The sequence below is a fragment of the Hylobates moloch genome, unplaced genomic scaffold (assembly GCF_009828535.3).
Source record: "Hylobates moloch isolate HMO894 unplaced genomic scaffold, HMol_V3 SCAFFOLD_6, whole genome shotgun sequence".
NCBI classification, from domain to species: Eukaryota; Metazoa; Chordata; class Mammalia; order Primates; family Hylobatidae; genus Hylobates; species Hylobates moloch.
The window spans coordinates 117,421,603-117,439,158 of record NW_026652281.1 but is presented as its reverse complement, the minus strand read 5'-3'; the positions used below and the strand labels follow the sequence as shown (position 1 = coordinate 117,439,158).

Sequence of the window (17,556 nt, the reverse complement as noted above, 5' to 3'; positions counted from 1 at the left end):
CTGGAGTGTAGTGGCATGATCTCGGCTCACTGCAAGCTCCATCTCCTGGGTTCATGCCATTCTCCTGCCTCAGCCTTCCAAGTAGCTGGGACTACAGGCACCATCACCATGCCCAGATAATTTTTTGTATTTTTAGTAGAGATGGGGTTTCACCATGTTAGCCGGGATGGTTTCGATCTCCCGACCTTGTGATCCACCTGCCTCAGCCTCCCAAAGTGCTGGGATTACAGGCGTGAGCCACTGCGCCTGGCCTCTTCATAAGTATCTACATGAAGTTAAGTTAGAAATCAGTTACAAAAAGATAAAGGAAAAAAAAGTTTGGAAAATTTTTAAATGCACTTTTCAACAACTTGTGGATCAAAGGATAAATCAGTAGAAATTAGAAAATACTTAGAAGAAATAAATGGTAATGAGAAGATTATATATCAAAACCTGTAAGATACAAGTAGTACTTAGGAGGAAATTCATAGCAGTAGTGTTTACATTAGGAAACAAATAAGGCTGAAAAAAAGGAGATAAGAAATTAAAAAACAGCAATAAACATAAAGAAAACAGGAAGAAGAAAATAAAGAGCAGAAATTAATGAAGTAGAGTAGAGAAACATTCAGTAGAGAAGATCAACAAAGCCAAAAGTTAGTTATTTAAAAAGACTAATAAAATAGCATAACTTGCAAGAGTAACCAAGAATCAAAAACAAAGAGAAATAAAACCATAACTAAATGTGCTACAGATATTAAGCAGGTAAGAGTTATAATAACTTTATGTCAATAAATATGAAAAATTAGATGAAATCAATAGATTCCCAGAAAAATACAATTCACCAAAAATAGCTGAAGAAGAAATAAAGAACCTGAAAATTAAAGAATTTGAATCAACTTAAACTTTCCACAGAGCAACCTCCAGGCCCCAGTGGCTTCACCAGTGAATTCTGTGAGTCAATAGAAAACTGGATAATTGAATTGTGGTAGAGTTATACAATGGAGTGCTACCTAGCAATGAAAACAAACTACAACCACATGCATCAACATGATTTTTGTTTGTTTGTTTGTTTTTGAGACATAGTCTTGCTCTGTTGCCCAGGCTAGAGTGCAGTAGCGTGATCTTGGCTCACTGCAACCTCTGTCTCCCGGTTCAAGCGATTCTCCTCCCTCAGCCTCCCAAGTAGCTGGGATTACAGGCACATGCCACCATGCCAGGCTACTTTTTATATTTTTAGTAGAGACGAGGTTTTGCCATGTTGGCCAGGCTGGTCTCAAACTCCTGACCTCAAGTGATCCACCCACCTCAGCCTCCCAAAGTGCTGGGATTACAGGCGTGAGCCACCATGCCCAGACCAAGATTTTTTTTTTCTTGTTTCTTTTTTTGTTTGTTTTTTTGAGACAAAGTCTCACTCTGTTGCCCAGGCTGGAATGCAACGGCACAATCTTGGCTCACTGCAACCTCCGCCTCCTCAGTTCAAGTGATTCTTCTGCCTCAGCCTCCTCAGTAGCTGGGATTACAAGTGCGCGCCACCACACCTGGCTAATTTTTGTATTTTTAGTAGAGATGGGGTTTCACCGTGTTGGTTAGGCTGGTCTCGAACTCCTGATCTCATGATCCAACCACCTCGGCCTCCCAAAGTGCTGGGATTACAGGCATGAGCCACTGCGCCCGGCTTTTCCTGCTTCTTTTCTTAAAAAAATTTTTGAGACGGTTCTTGCTCTGTTCCTGAGTCTGCAGTGCAGTGGCATGATCATGGCTCACCGTAGCCTCGACCTCCTGGACTCAAGTGATCCTCCAGGCTCAAGCGATCAATCCTCCTGCCTCAGCTTCCTGAGTAGCTGGGACAACAGGCGTGCACCACCACACCTAGCTAATTTGTGTGTGTGTGTGTGTGTGTGTGTGTGTGTAAACAAGGTTTCACTCTGTTGTTCAGGCTGCTCTGGACCCACCTCAGCCTCCCAAAGTGCTAGGACTACAGGCATGTGCCACCACACCCAGCCAAAGATTATTTTTATATGTGTAAAAAACTATTTCAAACAGATGAATACTTATTCTGGAAAGACTGGCTTTTTCTTTTGGCAAGCTGAAAAGCATTCCCTGATGGCCCTTAGATTCTATCAAAGAGAATCTGTGAGGACAGAAAGTTCAAAATGGGAAGCGCTTTGTGGCTCAGGACGTTTTAATGAGTAGAGAGTGAATGGAGCCTCATCAGTCTCTCTGGCTCACCAGCCTTTCCTAAGTGCACAGCAAACATGCTTGCTTCCTGCCACTCTCCACCCTCAGGTCAGGAGGTAACTGAGGTCTTGGTAGCTGCCCTTCAGTCCTTCCCCAAGCCGACTGAGCATCTGGAAGTTAAGCCAAAGGCCAAAAATGTCCTGAATTCCTGAGTAAGCACCTGTGAACTAATAGAAGACATGATGAGGCCAAAGCAAGTGCTCAGGGGACATACTACTACAAAGAACAGAGCAAAAAGAGTGATAAGAGATAAGGAGCACCCAGGAGATCTTGTTCTGGGCCAGCCAGTGAATTCCCCTTTCTCTCTCCAGTCTCCAGTCCCCCAAATTTCCCACTGCAAGTGTCAGAGGCTCTTAGGTGCTTTTTTTTTTGAGACAGAGTTTCACTCTTGTCACCCAGGCTGGAGTGCAATGGTGCAATCTCGGCTCACTGCAACCTCCGCCTCCCGGGTTCAGGCAATTCTCCTCTCCGGTAGCTGGGATTACAGGTGTCTGCCACCACGCCCGGCCAATTTTTGTATTTGTAGTAGAGACAGGGTTTCACCATGTTGGCCAGGCTGATCTCAAACTCCTGACCTCAAGTAATCCACCCGCCTCGGCCTCCCAAAGTGCTGGGATTACAGGCGTGAGCCACGGTGCCCAGCCTGGCTCTTAGGCTCCTGAGCTTGGAGAAGCATGAAGATGAGGGTGTTCTATGGCCTAAAAGAGAGATTCTTGTTTTTGATTTTTTTTTGAGACGGAGTCTCGCTCCATCGCCCAGGCTGGAGTGCAGTGGCACAATCTCAGCTCACTGCAACCTCCGAACCTCCACCTCCCAGGTTCAAGTGATTCTCCTGCCTCAGCCTCTTACGGGCATGCACCACCACACCTGGCTAATTTTAGTATTTTTTAGTAGAGATGGAGTTTCACTATGTTGGCCAGGCTGGTCTCAAACTCCTGAACTCAGGTGATCCACCCACCTCTGCCTCCCAAAGTGCTGGGATTACAGGTGTGAACCACTGTACCCAACCCCAAAAGAGAGTTCAGCTTTTTAAAGGCAACCAGTTCCAGGCTTTTGTACATGCTGTGGCCTTGCTTAGAATATTTTCCCTCCATCTTGTCCTGGCTTGCTCCTTTAAAAAAATTTTTTTTAGAGACAGGATCTCACTATGTTGCCCAGGCTGGAGTGCACTGGCTATTCACAGTCGTGATTATTGCACACTACATCTTGAAGTCCTGGGCTCAAAGAATCCTCTTGCCTCAGCCTCCCTAGTAGCTGGCACTACAATTGTGTGCTGCTGTGCCCAGCTACCTGGCTAGCTTCTATTCATTATTTGGATTTCAAATTATGGACCATTTCCTCTTAGAAATGGAACACCTTCATCCAACCACCACCACCCCACCTTCACCAACTCTCACCACTCCACCTTACTGTTCTCCAAGAAGAGGTTAGAAGCCCTGCTCCCATGGCCCCTGTTCTTCCCTTATCAGCACTATCCCACTCTAACAGTTGTCTGTTTATTTGTCTACTCTCCCACTGGGATTTAAGTTTCCTGAGGTCAGGGACCATTACTGTCTTACTCACTACTGTATCTCTAGTATCAAGATACTGCGTGATAGGTACTCAGAAAATGCTTGATATATGGATGAATAAAATGAAGGAATGGCAGAGAGGACAAGTGATAGAGATTTCCTCCACAAGTCTAGAGTGTGGTTCTCAGCAGCCTAAGGGAGGAGCCTTCCAAGCAAGGGAAAGGAGCACCAGGCTTTCTCCTCCCTTCCTCTCCTTCCCACTCCTTCCCATTCTTTTGCCAGGGCACCGCCCCCCACAACACCCATGTCCACTTCTCATTTGGTGTGAGTTTGAGCTCCCTCTACTGACCAAACTTCAGAACCACAGGGAGCCAAGCCTAGGCACCCTTGCCGGTTATTCTTCGCTAGGAAGAGACCCTTCTACACCCCAGCACCCCAATCTAGGATTCCTAAGGGACTGAAATAAGGAGAAAACATGGCTGGCCAACACACTGGAGAGCTCCAAGGTCTGAGCCCACACCTCCCATCCTCAACATCAGGAGCACTTCCCTCACACCCTCACCTCATGCTGTTTCCTGGGGTCTCCACTCCCAGACTCCTACTCCAGCTAATTCACAGAAATGTTGATTTCTGGAGCCTTTGGCTGATACATCAGCTCTGACTGTGGAAGACAGATCCCAAGATGGGTTGAGAATAGATAGAAAGACAGATAGTGAACGATAACATAGAGGAAGGGACCCACTGACTAGATGTAAACCCACAGTGAGACAAAACAAAGATCAGAGTTGAGAAAGACAGCCCACTTGAGCTGAAGCATCAGCCCTTTCCACCCACATCGAGGGCCCCTGTCCTATGAAGAAAGATTTCCTTCACCCCTTCAGTCTGCCTATGTCCATACGCAGGTAAGGGAAGTGACTGTTGATCAGATCTGCTTACTGGAGATATTATTTAGGGACAGCTCCTGGACAAGAACGCTCTCCCAAACCCTGACACATTCTCCCGAGAGGACCCAGCCTGGAGCTCACATCTTCACTGTCACTTCCACTGAACGAGTGTTCTGACTCCAGCCCCTTCTCAGGGATGCTTCTCTCCTCCTCTGGCATCAGCTCATCCAGCCAGAAGAGTTCCTGTGGTGAGAAGACTCTCTCCAGGGCCTTTCGGACTCCCACAAGGCCCAACAACTGCAGGAATAGAAACACGGCCCAGGCCTGTCAGCAACAATAGTAGGAACATTAACAGTAGTAACACTTATTGAGCACTTCCTATGTGCTAGGCATTGTATATCAGTTTCACTGAATGCTAGCACATTCCTATGAGGTAGATAGAATAATTATTCCCATTATACAGGGAAGGAAACTGAGACCCCCAAGTGATTAGTTACTTCCCAGAAGTCACACATCTAGGATATAGTAAGCAGATTGATTCTACTGCAAAGCCTATGACTCTTAACTTCCTCAATAACAACAAGGCCAGAAGTCACCTATGTTATCACCTCACTGAGTAATAAAAGTGTCACCATTTCCTCTACCAAGACCTCAGATTTCTTCTGGGTTTTATATTCTTACCTGTGGCTGATCACTCTAAAGAGTTTGGGAACAGAGGTGAATCAGGTATCCCAGGACTAGCCCATACATAGGTATCATTCTGCCATCTTTTTCTTTGTCTTAGGATTCCCAACCAGGGAGAGCCACAGCAAGTGAGAGGGGAGATTCTTCCTCTCGTGGAGGCCTTGGCCACCCTTCTGGGCTCAGAGTCTCCCAAGACCCTCCAGGACACAGCCCAACTCTGCCTCAGGTTACCATGAGGGGGAAGACGATGGCTGCAGGGGTAGACTTGATTATCCAAAGCAGCCCCAGACAGGCAAGCTGGATGGCTGTGAAGAGGTGGACCCTGGTCAGAGGCACATGCCGCAAGAGTAGCAGGTCTGGCTGGTGTTTTGCTGGCATCAAGAGCAGCTTCACTCTCTTAGTGAACTAGGGGAACAAGAGGAAGAGGAAAGCAGGGCACTCAGGTAGCCTGACAGGAGGGTGTCACTGATAGCTATCGTAGCCCAGCACTGGTATCAGGCGGGGAGCATGGCAGCCGAGTCCCTGAGCCCAGGAGAGACAGGAAAAAGAGAGTAAGAGGGGAATTGGCAAGTGTAAGCAGGAGATGCCAGCAGAAAAGAAAAAAGGAGTAGGGTTGCTAGGTAATTTTGTTCTTTTTTGTTTCTCTTTTTATTCTTTTTTTTTCTTTTGTTAGGTGATTTTAATGGGCTCACCTGAATGCTGCTAAGTGCTGCCACCCCCATATACAGGAAGATGCCATAGAGCACAGGCATTGGAATGAACTGGTAGAAAGAAGCAGAGAGTTAGCAAAGTTTACTTCTGCCAACCTCCCAGATGCCCCAGGATGCCTAGATGCCCTAGATCCCTCTAGCATCTAGCATCCAGGTCTGCCCAGGCCTTGCCTTTCCTTTCACACTTTTCATGCCTGATCTTATTGAATCCTCAAATCAATTAGATGAAGTAAATGTTATTATTGCCTTCATTTTACAGATTGGGAAATTGAATTTCAGAGGGACTAAGTAACTTTGTCCATTACCTGGCCTACCACTCCAATCTTATCTATCACATTTCCCTCTGTTCTTTATGCTCCCACTATACTAACCTCCTTTCCTTCCCTCAACATGCCCAAGTTTGTTCCTACCCCTTGCAAAGCCTTTTGCTTTGCTATTCCCTCCACCTAAAATGCTCTTCCCCCAGACTTTCTCATGACCAGTTTATTCTTATTACTCATGCCTCATCTCATGACACCCTGAAAGGTCTTTAATGACTTTTTAACTTCAGGCCCCATCTAAAGTAGCCCCTGGCACTCTTAATCGTCTTATCTTCTTTTATTTTTCACAGAAGTTATCACTATCTAAAGTTATCCTATTTTCTTGTTTTAATTTTTTGTTTTTTTTGAGATGGAGTTTCGCTCTTTTACCCAGACTGGAGTGAAGTGGCTTGATCTCGGCTCACCACAACCTCCACCCCTCAGGCTCAAGCGATTCTCATACCTCAGCCTCCCAAGTAGCTGGGATTATAGACACCCGTCACCACACCCGGCTAACTTTTATATTTTTAGTGGAGACGGGGTTTCGCCATGTTGGCCAGGCTAGTCTCGAACTCTTGACCTCAGATGATCCACCCGCCTCAGCCTCCCAAAGTGCTGGGATTACAGGCGTGAGCCACCGTGCCTGGCCTCTTGTTTTAATTTTTAAAAATCTTTCTCCTCTCACCAGGTTGTAAGGTTGGAAAAATGATTTCTTTTGAGCACCATTATATCCCCAGTACCTAGAACAGTGCTTGGCATATGGGTTTTTGTTTGTTTTTTGTTTAGGGTTTTCTGTTTTGGGGGATTTTGTTTTGTTTTGTTTTGTTTCGTTTTGTTTTGTTTTTTGAGACAAGATCTCACTCTGTTGTCCAGGCTGGAGTCCAGTGTCACAAACCTGGCTCATTGCAGCCTAGACCTCCTGGGCTCAAGTGATACTCCCACCTTAGCCTCCCAAGTAGCTGGGACTACAGGTGCATACCACCATGCCCAGATAACTTTTGTATTTTTTGTAGAGACAGGGTTTCACCATGTTGCACAGGCTGGTCTCAAACTCCTGAGCTCAAGCAATCCACCCACCTGGGCCTCCCAAAGTGCTGGGATTACAGGTGTGAGCCACCACACCCGGCCTAGCATATGGTTTATGCTTTGTAAATGTCTGTAAATGAGAGTCACCCAGTTAGTAAGTGGCTGATCCGGTCCATCTGGCTCTTTCCCTACTCCACTCTCAGCCAGCTTCCATGACCTTTCCCTTCCCTAACCTCTTGTCGTCCTGCCAGTGACTCTTGTCTGACATTCTCCACACCCTCCTTGACTGCTTTGCTGTCTTGGCTTGTTCAACCTTTCTGCTATTACTTGTTACTTAATTTTTGCTCATTGTGTGTGTTGCTGGTAGGGGCTTAGTTCCATATTTCTTTTCACTATTCCACTGACCCCTACTTCTACCAAGTGCCTAGCAGTCTTGCATATAGCAAATATTCCATATACCTCTGGTGAAGGAGAAGTGAAGACTTTTTGCCTCAAAGTTTTTCTGGGTTTTTTTTTTTTGAGACAGTCTTGCTCTTGTCATCCAGTGATCACCACCCACTGTACTCTCAAACTCCTGGGCTCAAGCGATCCTTCCACCTCAGGCAGACACCACCATGCCCAGCTACCTTTTTTATTTTTTGTAGAGACAGGGTCTCCTTATGTTGCCCAGGTAGGTCTCAAACTTCTGCGCTCAAGTGATCCTCCCACCTCAGCCTCCCAAAGTGCTGGGATTACAGGCATGAGCCACCGCACCTGGGCTGATCATACTACTAGTCTCAGGTTTGTTGGGAGGCTAGAGCAAGGGTAGCACTTAGACCCTAGGGGATGGTGGTGGCACACCCACACCTTGCTCCACTGGGTAAAAAGCCCATTGGATAAGAGTTTGAGTTCTCAGACAGATCTGAAAAACTGGCTCTTTTGATGGGCTCTTGCAAGTTACTTTGCCTCTTTAACCTTCAGCTGCCTCATTTGTAAGGTACATATTCCTTTCAGGGTTAATGTGAGGATTAAATGAGACCATGTATGGAGAAAACTTAACAGAGCACCTGGCACACTGTAAGTGTTCAACTAATGTCAGTTCTTGCTGTGCTCCTATTATTACTACACTGACCCTGATCCTGGCTTGTATAACAAAGGTACCTTGAGCACAGGTGCCAGGAAGATGGAGGCTCCTGTAAGAATGAACACCACCAGGCCTGTCAGCCTCTGTTCCCTGTGGGGAGAGGGAGGAGTTAGCTGAGGTCTGGGAGAGTCCCTGGGATATCCAGACTGGAGATCCTGGCTGAACACCAGTACAGACCCTGGCAGCAAGAGGAAACTAGAGGAATACCCCAGTCGGTCACCCAGAGGGATGAGCCCTTAGCTTGATGTGAAAAATTGGTGGAGAGGAAGGGGCAGAGCACTTCAAGGTGAGAGTCCCAGACCTCTCCATCAATTCAAGTTCATAGTTGCTCCTCATTTTTATTTTGATGGAAAATTAGTAATGTTTACACTGCCATAAAGACTTACATTTCACAATTTATACAGTTGATTTCATATGCTTTAGATACTTAGACTGTGCTTCCAACAGTTCCAAAATTGCTTTTATGATGGATTCCTTTGTAACTTCTACATTGAGTGAGGATTATTAGGTGGTACCTGACCCTCCACTTCAGCCTTGGCTGCCTCTACCTTTGCATGGATGATGCTCCTCTTGAGGCCCCTCCCAGTCCCCATGGCTGAGGGAAGAGAGGGGAAGATCTGACTCACCCATCTCAGCGCCCAGAACTCACTCATTCTGCCACTGCAATGCTTGTGGGACACCAGCTTAGAATTTAAGCTGCCCAAATAACTCTGCCATGTTTCCCTTTGCCCTACCTTGCTGCCCACCTCTTACTTCACTTCCTAAATACTGCCCTCACCTGATACCCAGGAAGTTGGGGCGCTCCCCAGGGGCACAGGCTCTGCTCTCTCTCCGAAGACTGTCCATGTGAGCCAGGGAGATGACAGTGGCTGAGACATACCAAGGCAGTCCAAGCGCTGATGTGAGTAGCATCAGCACAGCCACACAGAAGAGGTCCAGGTGGAAGCCAGCTCCCTTCTGCAGGTAGTGGTGGGGGCAATGAGGATGAAGCTAGCCCAAGCCCCAGCCCTCTGTCCTCTGAGGTAGGAGAGGGGGAGCGTAGACTCCCCTGGAGCTTCTGTCCCTTGGTCTTCGGCCTTACCCGCAGGCCTTACCTGCAGTCTGTATTCCACGCGGTTGAGGATGACCGCTGTGATCTGTTGGTCCATGAAGATGAGGATAGACAGCAGCAGGGCAGGCAGGGCAGCTGCCACACTCCACCACCATGGGTTGGCTCCAAAAGGTGACACCAGCCAGCCACGCCCAGAGAGTGTGGGCTGGAGGAGGGCATTTCATGGACAGGTTGGAGAGGGTCTCCCAAGAGTATCTCACCTACACATCTCAACCTTGGCATTCTTCCACAACCTGCCTCCACCCCAAGACACTAGATGCTAGTGGGCTGTGTATGCATAGCTGGTTCAAAGCATCCCAGAGCCTTAAAAGACAGCAGATGGAAGGACACCAGCCCTGAGGTCAGGCTGGAACCAGGGGGTCTGGACTTTGGTTCAGGGTCCCTCCCTCCCTGGAAGAGAAGGAGGTGGCACATGTGGCCTGCACACACTTCTTGATGTACAGAGCCCTGCTCCCTAGAGATCCCTCTCCCCCTATCCTGGGTGGGGCAACTCAGGCTCAGACCTGCCTTGATCTGAGGCAGGGACAGGGCTGGGTTTGTCTGTGTCCGCTCTGATTACAAGTGTATGTGTCGGGGAGGGGGCCCCAGTTGCTGCCCCAGTTGGAGTCCTCCCTGCTCTCCTGTCTTGGGGGAATTCGGAGAGGAGGTCTTCAAATGCACAGGCAAAGTCTAGAAATCAGTGCTAAGCCTTGTCCTGCACACTGTCATGCCCTGGAAAGGGAGTTCCAGCTTTCCTGGATCAGGGTAGGCAATACGGGGTGTGAAGAAGAGAGTGAGGAGTAGTGGAGTGGGCAGGGCCACGCCAAGGATGGGGAGATCCCGTAACAATAATAGCTAACATTTATTGAGGACTTGGTATGTGCCAGGCATGTGGTAAATGCTTTCCACTGTGATCTTCTGTAAACCTCAAAACAATCTACGGGGTAGGAACTATTGTCATTTTATTATTTCCATTTCATAGATGAAGAAATTGAGGCTTAGAAATGTGCATTAACTTGCCTAATGCATAGCTGGGAAGTGGAAGAACTGGAACTCAAACCCAGGGCTGGGTGATCAGAACTCATTCTCTTAACCCATACCCTGTAATAATAGCTACCGTGTATTCTCTGTACTCACATGTCTGCTGCAGTACTTCATTTAATCCTCATGACAACCCTGTGAAGCCGTTATTATAACTATCTCTAGCTTATTAGTGAAGAAAGAAGCTTAGAGAAATGTGGGATTTATGCATTTTCCTTCCCCGTGCTGGCCCTGCTTTCCTCTCTGGTCCCCCAACCCTCTTCCCTGGCTCTCACCTTGAACTCTCTGGGCACCATGAGCTTTGGTGTGGCTAGGCCCAGGAAAGCATCAAGGCCACAGCCCAGCAGGATGGCCAGGACTGAGGAGAAGTCGCTGAGCCCTTTGCGCACCTGGCACACAGTGGACACTCAGTCAGGTCCAGGCCTGCCATCCCTCTTTTTCCACACCACTTCCCATTCACAGATAGGACCCAAAGCTTAGAGTCAGGCCTCTCCCACAGAAAGAAAGGTGAAACTCACCACAGAGGGGAAGAAGCGGCTGGTCTTTACACACTTGAGGGCCATAGCAAAGAAGAAAGAAGTAAGGAAGAGGAGAAGGGAGAAGAAGGCAATGTCTGGGACTGTATGACAGCCAGGGCCACGAGGGTGGCCTCCCTGCCGGGTGCACTCAGGTGGCGGCAGCAAGGATGCATTGATCAGGCCTAAGTCCTGTGCACAGGAGGGTCAGGAGTGGAGTTACAGGCAATGGAGTAAATGTCCTGCTCTCCTGGACCCACTTCAAGGGAGGAGGGACCCACAGAGACACCAGGGGCCCAGGAGGGGAAGTTCCCGGCTGTAGGAAATGGCTAAGCTTCACTCACCTATGAAGGTTTCCTTAACCTATGGGTAGGAAGAGCTAGGAACCACCGACTGCCTTGGTCTCCACCCTTTCCTTCCTAGAACCTCCCAGGAGCAGTCCCTCACCATGCTTACGATGTCATCTCTGTCTTTTGGCCTTGTCCTTATCCATTGAGACTCATTTCCTGGGAAGCAGAGAATAATTCAGATGTATGTTCCCTCCCCTGGGAACCTTCTCCAGCCCCATAAAATTCTTATCTGATGGGTCCAGCTGAACCAGAGTTCTTAATTGTGACTCATCTGTCTGCTGACTGTATCACTACCAAGTGTGCGAGAAGGACATTGTCTCATGCCCTCATCCTCTCAAAGTCTCTACCCATCTGCATCCCTGGTACCAAGCACTGGACCTGGCCATAGCAGATGCTCAGCAAATGTTGGCTGAATAGAGGAGTATACAAATCTGTGTGTTTCCACCAGGGCTAGAACTGGTCTTGTTCATGCTTAGCACTGATAGGAGAACATATAGAGAGGGCACTTCTTCCCAGTCCTGGGGTTGCCTTCCATGTGGAGGGATATATGCAAGTGTAATACTCCAAGCCTCTCTCCACCTGGCCGGCCACTCTCACCCAGAAGAGCAGTGATATATTTGATTGGTGATTTCAGGAAATGAAGCTGGGCATACCTGGCCCTGCCCCTTTCTCTCCCCTCTCTCGAGTATAAGCTGCCTGTTTGATGTATGTGTTTAGCTCTGCTCCCCTGGGGTAAGATAGTCTCAAACCAGTGCTTCCACAACAGGTGGGTTAGTCTATTCAATTTTGGCTTCATCATTAGGAAGCCCATTCACCCATAGATATAACCCATGTTCCTCTATCAGTGTTGTCAGAAAGGTAGATGATATCGGGCCTTCTGTTGTCTTATTTCTCAATTGATTCAGAACCAGAGTGGAAATAGTACTGCCAGTTATTGGGTAAGTATGCAGCATTTTGCTGAACTTAACCAGGGGGGATAGTAAGGGTGCAACCCCTCCCCTTCCCTACATCCTTCTTCACCTGACCAAGGTCCCTGTTTCCCTTACCCACCTCCTGGGCCTGGGTATTGGCAGAGGCACCCATAGGCAGAGGACCCAGGCTTCTGGATAGGATAGGTATGGGTCAAGTTCAGCATTTTGCCTACAGCATCGTAGATGAAGATGAGGCTGATGAGGGCACAGAAACCTTCCTCAGTGAAGCGGGTGAAGTAGCGCACCAGCACACTGGCCTCTGTGGCCACCAGCACCAGGCAAAAGGTAGCCACCCAGATGCCCACCCATAGGCGGAAGGGCAGGTAGTCCAGGCTGTAATCTCTGTGGGGATGAGAGACAGGAAGGCTTAGCAGGGCTGTCTGCTTCCCACCAAACCCAGGTCAGGTGTCCCTCAACCCAAACAGATAGCTCCCACTCTCTTCTATTCACCCAGCCAGGAGCAGGCTGACCATGGCACTAGTGAGGGTCCGGTGATGGAGGGAGCTCTCCTACCTGCTGAAAGAGAAGAGCAGGCGCTCAAAGACCAGCACTGGCCCGGTGCTGCTCAGGATGGTGAGGGGCTGGCCTGCCATCAGGCAGAAGGCAGCTCCAGCCACTGCTGTGCCCAGGAAACTTTCCAGCACTCCCTGGAAGCCAACAGGGGCTCAGCACAGGACCCTGAAGTCCTCAGGACAGGAGCCCAAGCTTTGGGAGAGCCTCCTTAACTTACCCATAGTCCCAGGGGAAGGGATGGACTAGGGGACACCAATGCTTATGCCTGCCCCCTGGGCCCTACGCACCTGGGCACCATCAGTGGCATCTCCCAGCAGACCCCCAAAAGTGATGGCATTAGTGACAGTGGCCAGGTAAATGTAGAGTACGGCCGAGAAGCACTGGAGATGCAGGGCGTCGAAGAAATCGCTGGGGTACCACGGGACCTTCCTGCGCACGTCCTGGATAAGGCCCCCAAACAGCCTCCCGCCCGAGAGTCGTCAGTGATCCAGGTTTTCACACTCCACACCCGCATCCCCGCTACTTTCCCTGTGGCCGGGTGAGCCTCTCCCACAGTGAGCACACACCTCAGTTTCCCTGTGACTCCTCCCCTCCCCCAGGTCACCTACCCTTGTTTCCTCCCAGCTCGCCTCACCTGCCAGTCCGCTGCAACTCCGGGCTGGGTGCGTGTGGCCCATGGCGGTGTCTGTCCTCAGCCGAGGTCAGGCGCGGGACGGCGTGACCTCTGATCTCCCGCTGTTGCGAGGGTAGCCTGAGGAGGAGGGGAACCCCAGGTTGGCTGAGGATCTCCAACCAGTCAGCGACTCGGTCCAGAGCTCGTGGCGCCCTGCCCCCTAGCGGCTGCTCTTGTCTCTGCCGGCGAGGGAACCACGGCGACACGTGGGCCTCTAGAAGGTCCAGGTCATATTGCGACCTGTGAAAGCCAGGCTCGGGCAGGGAAGGTCTTTGTTCAGGTCTCTTAGCGAGAGAGTAGTCCAGCAGAACTCAGAGTTAGGTCTGCCTGACTCCAAATCCAAAGATAGGTCCCTATCTCTTTCCTGGGACCCCACCCCTCCTCAACAATGGAATTAGACCCTGGGCCTATGGGCAGGAATCTGTATGGGATGATGGCTCCCAGGTACCTTTTGTGCTGAGATGGCAGACATTTGGGTGGGGGAATCCGGGCTGTTGGGTCCCACCGACCTGGGGGAAGCACTGTCACCTCCTCTAGGAATGCATCCAGGGCTGACAGAAGGTCATGAAGGTTGCTGGCCCGACGAACTGACCACTGGAATTGCTGGGGATGGGGGCACAGAATGGGTGGTAAGTGCAAACCTGGTCAACATGCATTTTCATAGTCTCAAAACTAGACACAAGTCACTCACACAAGTCATTCACACATTCCTTTATGCATGCATTAATTCATTCATTCAGTGGGTATATATTGAGTGCCTACAGTGTGCCAGCACTCATCCAGTAATGGGGCTGTACTAGGAGATGAGGAATATTCAGTCTCAGTGCTCACTGTGCCTCATTGCTGTATTTAGGGACACATACAGAGTCCACACACACACACTCACATGAGCCCATGCATGTATGCATGTGTGCACACACACACAGGCATGCACGCGCGTGCGTGCACACACACACACACACCTGCTCAGCTCACCGGGTCACTGAGGAGGACAGCTGCTGCCCGTCCCATCTCATGGTAGCCCTTTCCCAGCATACGGGGGCCCAGGAGAAGGCAGAAAAACCTGAGGAAGAAACCAGGCCCCAGAGATTCACAGGCTGCTTTCCCACAGGGCAGCCCTGGCCTCTGATGCTCAGCTCTGACCTATCAGCTCCCCTAAACACACTCATTTGCACACCTACCATGCAGTCCTGACCACTAGTCTCTCCCCAGACCCCTAAGCACCATCCTCCCCACAGCCTCAGAAAATCTGACTAAGACCCTCCTTCCCCTCCTCAGTAAAGACCCTTCTAGGCTCTGGGATCCCTGACTCCCACTCACTCAGTAGCCTCACCTGCTTGGGAGGGACACCTCAGTAAGGGACCCCAGTACCACAGGGTCCCGCAGTCGAACAAAGGCTCCCAGTGGCTGTGCCAGGAAGCCCAGCTCCCCTGCCAGCACAGTCCCTGCCTCAGCTCCTGGAGGCAGCTTCTGTCTCAGGGGGTTCTGACACTGGATGGGAGTTCAAGGAGACACAGAGTATGAAAGGTTATTTGGGGAGGATAAGATCTCAAACGATGAGAAATCCAGTGGAGAGTAGACTTTTGTTAATTCCTAACCCCTCCCCCAGCCACTGGAAAGGGACCCCAAGGAAGGGCCACAGACCTGTTCCCTCATGGGGGCTTCCTCATTGTTAGAAGCCTTTCTTGGATGAGTAGAGCCTACAAAACAGGATTATGCAGTGATTAAGACCACAGGCTTTGGGGGTGGATCCACCAGGATTCCCTAATCACTTTTGCCACTGACAAGCTGTAAGAATTAGAGTATACCCTTCTCCACTCTGAGCCTCAGTTTTCTCACCACTAAAATGGGGATAATTGTGGTACTATTTACAGGGTGGTTGTGAAGATCAAATGAGACACTGCGTGTAAAGTTCTTGGCATAGTGCCTACCAAGTACATCTCTTCACAGAGCTCTCTTACGATTCTAGCCCCCTGAATCTTCTCCCCACAACATTACCACCAGTTTCCTCTTGCTCATGAGTTCTGGGTTGGAGCCTGAACTAAGCCTGGGCTACTCCTAGCCCTGGAAGGTGCAGGGGAGATCTGAGACCCTGCCACACCAGGATCTTGGTCCTGGGCCCAGGGAGGGGCTCTTACCCCAGCAGGGCCTGGTGCCTGTGGTCTGGTTGTAATGCTGGGGTCTCTGCAGCAGCAAGGCCTGCAACTGCCCTCTCAGCTCTGGGCTCAGTGACTCCACCCTGGTCACCTGCTCTGGAGAACGGATTGGGGGTCATCTCCTTCCTGAGAGTTCCCTGCCCCACGCTCCTCCCCTTCTCCCTCTGCCCAGACCCCTTTCCCTTCTGGCAGTCTGAGAATGCCAGGGCCAATGGACTTGCTCCTCCACCCTGCTTTTCCATGTCCACCCTGTGACAAGGGTAGACAATCCTAGGAGGGGTAGGGATGGGCTCTGGAAGATTCCAAGACTTTGGCGGGGAAATCCTGGGGAAAAGGCATGGCTACCCAGGCCCTTCCTGCAAAGGCTCCCAGCCTACCCACGAGCTCCAGGAGGCTCTGAGCTGGGCAGTCCAGCAGTACAAGGCCCTCGGCCAGCAGGCTGCGGAGCTTCTGGAGGCTGGGCAGTGCCAGGGTGGGCACATGGGGGGCACTCCACCGGCCTGCAGCCACCTCCAACTTCTCCTCAAACAGTACCCACCTATGATGAAGGTGGGCAGACAGTGTTATTGGGGGCATTTCTCCCATGTCCGGGAGCAGAGATGCAGAGTAGCTATAGGGAAGGCAAGGCAGTGAGGGCATCCTGGGCCCAGTGGTGTGAAGCGTCCTCCCCACCCTGGCAGTCACCCTTCATCTTGGGTCTTGGGGATCTCAAAACTAGACTGCAGAAGAGGCTGGGCATCATGGAAGGTAAGACCCTGAAATAAGGGAACACAGCTGGGAAAACTCTAATTTTGGGCAGCCCCACAAGAAGCGCTCGGGGGCATATAGGAGGCTCCAGCTGGGGAAGGGGAAGGATCCCACAGAACTGGCCTACATCCAACTTACCTGCCTGTCTCTCTCCACTCCAGCGCCTGGGGCCAGCCCAGCAGCTCATTCAGCTGAATGAAGAGCAGAGGGTCTTTGGGTACTCCCAGTTCCTTGCTGTCTGTGTCTGAGGGGCCATCAGGGCTGGGGCCGGTGCCAGGGTCAGGGTTGCTGTCCAGCTCCCCGGAAGGAATATTTCTAGGAGCACTGGAGGCTTCAAACCCCTCCTGGCCTGGCAGCTTCATTTCCATGAGGCTTGAACAGAATCTCAGAAGCAGTACAGTCCTAGGTTCTGAAGCCAGGGGCCCTCTGGCTGGTTGCATTTATAATGCATCCCCCACTGCAGCACAACACAAACAGAACAAGGCCTGCTGACTCCAGACCCTACCGGTCACCTACTCCCCTACTTGCTTCCCCCACCCCCTGCTGGCATAAGAGTATTTGTAAGACTAGCCTGGCCTTTCCCAGGCTCTCCAGAAATGCCCAACCTCGGGCCAAAATGTGTATGTGCATTTCCTGTGGTATCAGGTCTGATCCCACTGTGTTTTGTGTAAAGAAACAGGAATAAATGATTGGCCTGGGTCTGAGGACTTGGTACCCCCAGGTTTTGCTGCCCCCTCACTTGTATCATATACAAATACCAAACACCCAGGACTGTTTTGGGTGTCGCCAACACACCCCTGGGGCCACAGACACACCCATTTGGACAAACAGGGACCTAATAAATAATTGAGTCCATGGAAGCCAGACAGGGTAAGGAGATAGCAGGCAGAGGCCCTGCCCATTAAATGGGATAATGATGGAAGACCTAGTGCCTGAGTCTTAAATTCTTTTCTTTTCCTTTTTTTGAGACAGGGTCTCACCTCTCACCCAGTCTGGAGTGTAGTGGCACAATTACAGCTCACTGCACCTTTGACCTCCTAGGCTGA

General features: G+C 50.2%; 1 protein-coding gene and 1 long non-coding RNA gene across 5 annotated transcripts in view; one reads left to right on the top strand and one right to left on the bottom strand.

Annotated features, from left to right (window-relative positions):
• Positions 1-6,257, top strand: part of LOC131383648 (uncharacterized) — a 32,675-nt gene extending 26,418 nt beyond the window's left edge. Inside the window, exon 2 of the long non-coding RNA XR_009213824.1 lies at positions 5,397-6,257. This is a non-coding gene — a long non-coding RNA (uncharacterized LOC131383648). The remainder of the gene's footprint in view (positions 1-5,396) is intronic.
• Positions 1,911-16,921, bottom strand: SLC4A9 (solute carrier family 4 member 9). 4 transcript variants are annotated; one of them, XM_032158073.2, is made up of 22 exons: positions 16,649-16,921; positions 16,141-16,373; positions 15,746-15,859; positions 15,252-15,307; positions 14,941-15,098; positions 14,583-14,670; positions 14,056-14,210; positions 13,569-13,685; positions 13,222-13,396; positions 12,935-13,068; positions 12,501-12,763; positions 11,548-11,606; positions 11,104-11,292; positions 10,861-10,974; positions 9,549-9,710; positions 9,233-9,411; positions 8,472-8,544; positions 5,989-6,057; positions 5,528-5,701; positions 4,754-4,909; positions 4,291-4,389; positions 1,911-2,384 (listed from the first exon to the last, which is right to left on the bottom strand). In XM_032158073.2, exons 1-21 carry the CDS (start codon positions 16,876-16,878, stop codon positions 4,336-4,338), a joined length of 2,952 nt encoding a protein of 983 aa, XP_032013964.1. In that variant the 5' UTR covers positions 16,879-16,921; the 3' UTR covers positions 1,911-2,384; positions 4,291-4,335. The 4 variants fall into 4 exon arrangements, with proteins under 4 accessions (XP_032013964.1, XP_032013965.1, XP_032013966.1 ...); XM_032158074.2 differs by having other exon boundaries at positions 1,911-2,327; positions 16,141-16,301; XM_032158075.2 differs by having other exon boundaries at positions 1,911-2,327; positions 11,557-11,606; positions 13,222-13,363; positions 16,141-16,301.
• Between the last annotated feature and the right edge of the window lie 635 nt (positions 16,922-17,556).